Consider the following 6,410-nt stretch of genomic DNA (forward strand, 5'->3'; position numbering starts at 1 on the left):
AGCTGCCAATTTAACAAACTGTAGCTCACCTATTATTTGCACAGATTGCAAGCCTCTATACTTTGTGAACAGGTGTATTGAAGTAAAGGTGCAATTTTGGAATGTTTCTGCCTTTCTCTGTCTTCTCAACCAACACAGTGAAATGTGACAGGGAGAGAGAAAGCATAGATCAAGCACCAATTGGTTTATCCAGAAGAAACAGTCTTTCCTTGGCAGAATCTCGGTTGGGAAATGATACATAGATTCACTGATGTCACAAGAACACCACTTCAGAACATTCATCTGCAATACTAGGGGGCATCAGAGAAAAGTGTGTGTGTGTGCAGGGAAGAAGTAGAATTAACCAAAAATCAAAATTGTACTGAATAAAATAAGCAAGCAAAATGGAAATATATTTTATTTCCTTTTTAAAAAAACAAACAAAACCCCCAATCTATAAAGAAAACTAATCATTTAAATAAAGATGCCTATTGCTTAGACCGCAAAGCAATATAACTGTAAGCAGTTTCTAAAAGAAATCCAATAGTCAGCTCTTGTGGTTGTTAACCACATCACTTCAAAATAAATGTCCCTGAAACCAGAGGAGCTTACTTCTAGAAAATGTGTGTGGCTTCTCATCTGTCAAAGGTTTTACTCTGGAATAAACTGGCACCCACCCAAGGATTTCATAGAGATTCAGTAGAGGTTACTTCAGAGTAAGTTGTTTCAGGAACTGCAGGCAACGGACACAAATAAAATATTAAACATTTGCTTTATCCAACATTTTTCCTCTGGACTCCATTGCCATCTCGCACCCAGGCTATTAACAGGCATGAATTTCCTTATATGTTTGCTTTCTTTTTTCCCAAGCTGAAGCAATAATTATAATCTGCAACCTAACCTTTGACTTTAGTGTTCAAGTTTAATATCTAACTTCATTTTAGCCATGGAGGTAATCACTTTTAAAGTAAAATTTGAAAAATTGAACCACAGGCATTTCTGCAAACAAATATATTATTTGAATGTAACAGCATTTATCCTCCCCCAAAAGATCATTTTGCTGGGGCAATATAGCAACCGTTTTTAAAAAGTTAGCTATCCTTCATTGTGCCTAAACTTGATCAATATTCATACAATAAATTGTTTTTCATCTAAATACCACAAACACAGTGTGGAATGAAAGAAATTGGGAGCTGGGGGAGGGAGAGACATAGTCCAAACTTTTTAAAACTCTGGTGCTAACCAAAGAAACAGAAGTTAGACAAAAACTTATTTACGTTTACCAAGCAGTTTCATAATTTAACAAAATAAATGACATATAGCGTAGAAATGATTTACTTCATTGCCTTTTAACCATACTGCACAGATATTAAAATAATATCCCAAACCTACACCACTTAAAAACAAATAAAAAACCCCACTTTCCTTTCTTTGCTTTTTAAAAAAATTCTACTGTTAATATTAAAAAAAAAATAATTCATGGTGGCAAACTTATTTAATACTCCTTCCTCCTATTTTCTCCACAACAACAACCCTGTGAAATAAGTTGGGCTGAGAGAGTGTGGCTGGCCCAAAGTCACCCAGTCGGTTTGGGACTAAATTAAGCCTCCTTTTTGTAGCCTGGTGCCTTTAAATCACTAGATCTAATTGCTTTAAAATAAAAACCATGAAAGTCTACCCCATGTTAGATTTTTGTTGCTACCAATCTTTTCCCGTTATATTTATACATACAAAGTGTCCAGTTTAAAGGCATGTCATGAATTAGTATATTTTGGATCACCTGGTTCCAATCTTATTTTGAAATTGATTTAACTCAGAATCAAACTTATCTTTAGATTTTTATTTGTTCTTCTTCAGCGAAAATGCTTTTTAGTAAACTATATACACATTTATGAATTCCCTTTTAATGCCTAAAATTAATTAAAATTATTCCACAATGCATTTACAAGAAAAAATATAAAAAGTTACCAAAAGAAAAATGCAGACATAAGAAACATTTACAAAATTCAGAATATTGTTCTTGATCATGAAACAGAAACCCTTATAAATAAACAGAACCAAAAGAACCCTGCTTTATAAGAAGCACCCCAAAAAAGTTTTAAGATGGTTCTTGACTTTATTTTTTCTTTAATTAGGCTTTAAAATCTTCACAAGAAGTTGCCCCAATAGCGACCAGTTAATGCTTCTATATGGCAAAGAAGTTGGCATCTCCTAAACCTTTGAATTATTAATAATAATTAGCATTTTCTTCTCTCAGTTTCTCTCCCGATCCCCGTACTGCTTAGTAAATAAAAAGGCTATGTGGTTTGTGGTTGAATGATAAATACTGTACAAAAGGAGGGAAAAAAATCTCAGTTAAAACACAGTTCGTCTAAAACAACAACAGAAGGAATAATAATAACAACAACAATAATAATAATAATAATAACCCCCACTGGTTTCAAAACCTAGTTCTTTGGGCTGAGGGAGACACGAGAAGGAGTTAGCATTACAGCAACCTGTTACCTTTTCTCTTCATTATCCTTTGTACTATGAATGTTTGTTATCATAACAATAATTATAAGGACTTCAAAGCATCGCCCTGGTTCTGTACAAAAAGGGAAGAATTGGGGGAAAGGGATGGCGCAGAGGGAGCCAGCCCGCTCCAAGGACCACAATCCCCTTTGGCTGCAGCGGCGGCGGCGGCGGCGGCGGCGGCATCCATCCTTCGGTCCGTCTCAGATGTGCGTCAAGGGCACGGTGCCGTTCACCCCTGTGCTGGTGCCCTGATAGTGCTGGGGTAAAGAGTGGAGCCGGCTTTGGGCAGCGGCCGCGGCGGCGGCGGCGGCGGCGGCGGCCGCTGGGTCCCCGCCTTCGCTGCCGGGCAAGTACATACTGATCATTTCGCGTAGATCCCCGGGACAAGGGGCCCGCGAGTGCGCTGAGGTGACGGGTGGGCTGACGCTGGGCTCGGATTTGACCAAGGACCCCAGCGCGCCCAGTGCTCCTGACGAGGCGGCGGCGGCAGCGGCGGCCGCAGCGGCGGCGGCCGCAGCGGCCGAGTTCTGATGTGGCTGGGCGCCGTAGGAGATGCCGCCGTAGGCCGACGGCGAGGCGCTCATGTAGCCCTGCGAGTTGGAGATGGGGCTGTACTGGAGGGCGCCCATATCGTAGCGGTGCATTGGCTGGGGGTTGTGCGGGTGCGGGTGGTGAGCGTGGGCGTGCGGGTGTCCACCGCTGCCTGGGTGCTGGCTGTAAGCGAGCTGTGCCTCTTGCATCATCGCCGCCGCCGCCGCCGCCGCCGCCACCGAGCCCGGGTAGGCGCCGTTAGCCCAGCCGTTCATGTGAGGATAGCCACCGCCTGAGCCTCCGCCACCTCCGCCGGCGCTCCCGCCACCCCCGGGGCCACCTCCGCCGGGACTTTCCAAGCGTTGGACGCCGGCGGGGCTCACTCCTACGCCCATAGCTACCGGAGGGCCGCCCCCGGGACCACCGGCGCCGAGCAGCCCTCCGGCCAGCGAATATTTGTCTTTCTTTAGCAAAGTCTTGGTCTTTCTCCTCGGCCGGTATTTATAATCCGGGTGCTCCTTCATGTGCAGCGCCCGCAGGCGCTTGGCCTCGTCGATGAAGGGTCTCTTCTCCGCTTCGGACATGACTTTCCACTCAGCGCCCAGGCGCTTGGAGATCTCGGAGTTGTGCATCTTGGGGTTCTCTTGGGCCATCTTCCGCCGCTGGCCCCGCGACCAAACCATGAAGGCGTTCATGGGCCTCTTGACTCGGTCTTGGTTGGCCTTGGGGCCGCCGCCGCCGCCGCCGCCGCCGCCTCCTCCTCCTCCCGCACCGGTTTGGCCCGACAGGTTGGTGGTGACCTGGGCTCCACCGGGCGAGTGCATGTCCGCCTCCATCATCATGCTATACATTCACGCAGTTTGCTAGGGGCCACCAGGCTCCACAATGTCAGAACATAGAGCAGAGGAGCCGGGCGTCTGCCGAGCGGACTGGCAAAGCGAAACCCAGACGAGGAGTCCGAGAGAGAAGGCGAGGTGCCGAGGCGCAAGAAATGAGATAAGAGTGCACTACGACGATCAAAGGTAAGGAGGAGGAGGAGGAGGGGAGCCCCCGAGAGTCTGCCTGTGGGGGCACTTCGCCTGGTCCCTGGGAGCTTGAAGAAAGAGCGGGAGCGCGCGCGCGGGAATCTCCTCAGGCGGCAGCAAAACTTTCTTCCTTCGGGGACCGCCTTGGCCCGAGGCGAACGGCGGCGGCGAAGGCGACTCGAACAGGTGCAAGGCGGAGGAGAGCTGGGTAAAGAACAGCGACAGTCCCGCAGCTCCGCTGAGCCGAGGAGAACGGAGAAAATGGGAGCCCAACTCTCGACGCTTCTTTTCGTTCTGCTGCCTGGTACACGCGCGCTTCAAAGGCAGGACTCCCCTCCTTCTCGCCGCTGCCGAAGTGATCTAATGCCCCCCCCCTTCTCTGCTAACTTCCACCGGCAGAGAGGCAGAGAGGAGGGAGGGAGGGAGGGAGGGAGCGTGTGTGACTCGCATCCGCCGGTCCCAAGTGAACGGAGGGAAAGAGACAGGAAACCCCCCTCCCCCTCTATCACCTCGGCTCCCCGCAAAATTAAAAGGAGGCGGGGGGGGGGGAAGAAAAGAGACGTAATTAAACGATAAGCATAAGAAGGAAAGGAGGAGGAGGAGGGGGGAGAAAGAAAAAGAAAGAAAGAGAAAGAAAGAAAGAAAGAAAGAAAGAAAGAAAGAAAGAAAGAAAGAAAGAAAGAAAGAAAGAAAGAAAGAAAGAAAGAAAAAAAAAGAGAAAGAGAAAGAGAAAGAGAAAGAAAGAGAAAGAAAGAAAGAGAAAGAAAGAGAAAGAAAGAGAAGAAAAGAAAAGAAAAGAAAAGAAAAGAAAAGAAAGAAAGAAAGAAAGAAAGAAAGAAAGAAAGAGGAGAATATAGGAAGAAGAGAAGGGGAGGAGAAAAGAAAGAGCCTCCAGCCAGGGAGCAGAACTTGCACAATAATTTGTTCTCGGTGGTTTCCCTCCTCGCGCCCGGAGGAAGCAGGAAAGGAGGAGCAGCCGAGAGATTCGGCGAGAGGCGAGCCCAGCAGCCATACAAGGCGCACCGAACTGGGATTAAATGAGTTTGCCTTGGCCAATGGGAGGGCGCCGGCGGGGGTTGATTTGCATGGCGCAATTGAGGAGTGACGTCCGGAGGTGAGAAGTACAAACTCTTCGGGAGCTGGCAGGGAAGGGCGGGGGCGGAGAGGGTGTGAATCTCTGGGAGGGACCACGGAAGGGGCCAGAGCCACCATTAAAACTCGACCCAAGCAGGAGCAGCGGCGACAACAACAACAACAACAACAACAACAGCAGCAGCAGCAGCAGCAGCAGCAGCACCAGAACCAACTGAAGTAAGCGGTAATAGCCACCAATTGCTACCATAGCGGCATCAATAACGGCACCACTTGCTACAATAACCTTTTGGAGGTCATATGCCACAAAGGACCAAGCGATTCTCATTGGAATCAGGATTCTGGCAGCGTTTTATCCCCCACCCCCACACCCCATCGAACTGTTCAAAATTTGAAATGCGCGCGCACACAGACACACAAACCTACAGGCGGTGGTGCATAGAGTTTAGCATAGAGTTACACAGCGTGTATCTCAACGGGGAGAGGAGAGCGTTCACAAGTGGATTGGTAGAAAGTTTGCAACCTGCAAATATAATTTTGCTCCCAAAGTGGACTTTGTATCTAATCTCAGAAAGGTTCTTTTTCCTCTTTTTATCCATTCCCTTCTTAAGGCAGTGGGGTATTTGGGTGTGTGTGTGTGTGTGCATGCACGTGGGCCAGTCGTTAAAAATAAAAAGGCACTGAGAAAGATAAAGTAAACTTTTAGATTAACCTGTTGGGACAACTTTGCACATGTTTTATGGAAGAAGAGGGCTCATTGAACTTGATTATTTGAAGTAATGAGAAGGGCACTGTCAACTAAATATGTGCTGCACAATCTTTTATGAACATTATGAATGAGAGGTGCATAATGGTGTTATAAATAATTCTCAGGTAAACTAGTTAAAATTGAGTTATAGGAACTCTTTTTGAAATCTAGCATTTAAGAATTAGAGGGATCGTTTGTATATTTTATTGGTAGTAAGTCTTGTATTGCCCAAACAAATCAAATTGAAGTCCTAAATAAACTATCTTTCTCTGATTTATGTCTTGGTTGCAGTAATGGATTTTTTCCCACTGGATGATCATGTTAAACTTGTGTTGTCCTACTGTCTCTCTTTGGTCCCTGTTCATAGGGAACACTTGTTGAAGAAGAAGCATTTTTAATAATAAAAAACTAGCACTCATATCCTAACTCAATATTTAGAGATATACATCCCCAAGATAGCACATGCCTTCTTGCAATGTTTTAGTTATAGTTGATAGTCATTCCATTTTCTGCAGTTA

General features: G+C 46.3%; 1 protein-coding gene across 1 annotated transcript; it reads right to left on the reverse strand.

The window, feature by feature from the left end:
* Nucleotides 1-1,445: 1,445 nt before the first annotated feature.
* SOX1 (SRY-box transcription factor 1) lies at nt 1,446-4,759 on the reverse strand. Its single transcript, XM_026668852.2, has one exon. The coding sequence runs from the start codon at nt 3,876-3,878 to the stop codon at nt 2,697-2,699; it is 1,182 nt and encodes a 393-aa protein (XP_026524637.1). The 5' UTR covers nt 3,879-4,759; the 3' UTR covers nt 1,446-2,696.
* Nucleotides 4,760-6,410: the final 1,651 nt, after the last annotated feature.

The sequence above is a fragment of the Notechis scutatus genome, chromosome 5 (assembly GCF_049901735.1).
Source record: "Notechis scutatus isolate UNSWTSFEM ecotype Mainland chromosome 5, rNotScu1.2, whole genome shotgun sequence".
Taxonomy (NCBI): domain Eukaryota; kingdom Metazoa; phylum Chordata; class Lepidosauria; order Squamata; family Elapidae; genus Notechis; species Notechis scutatus.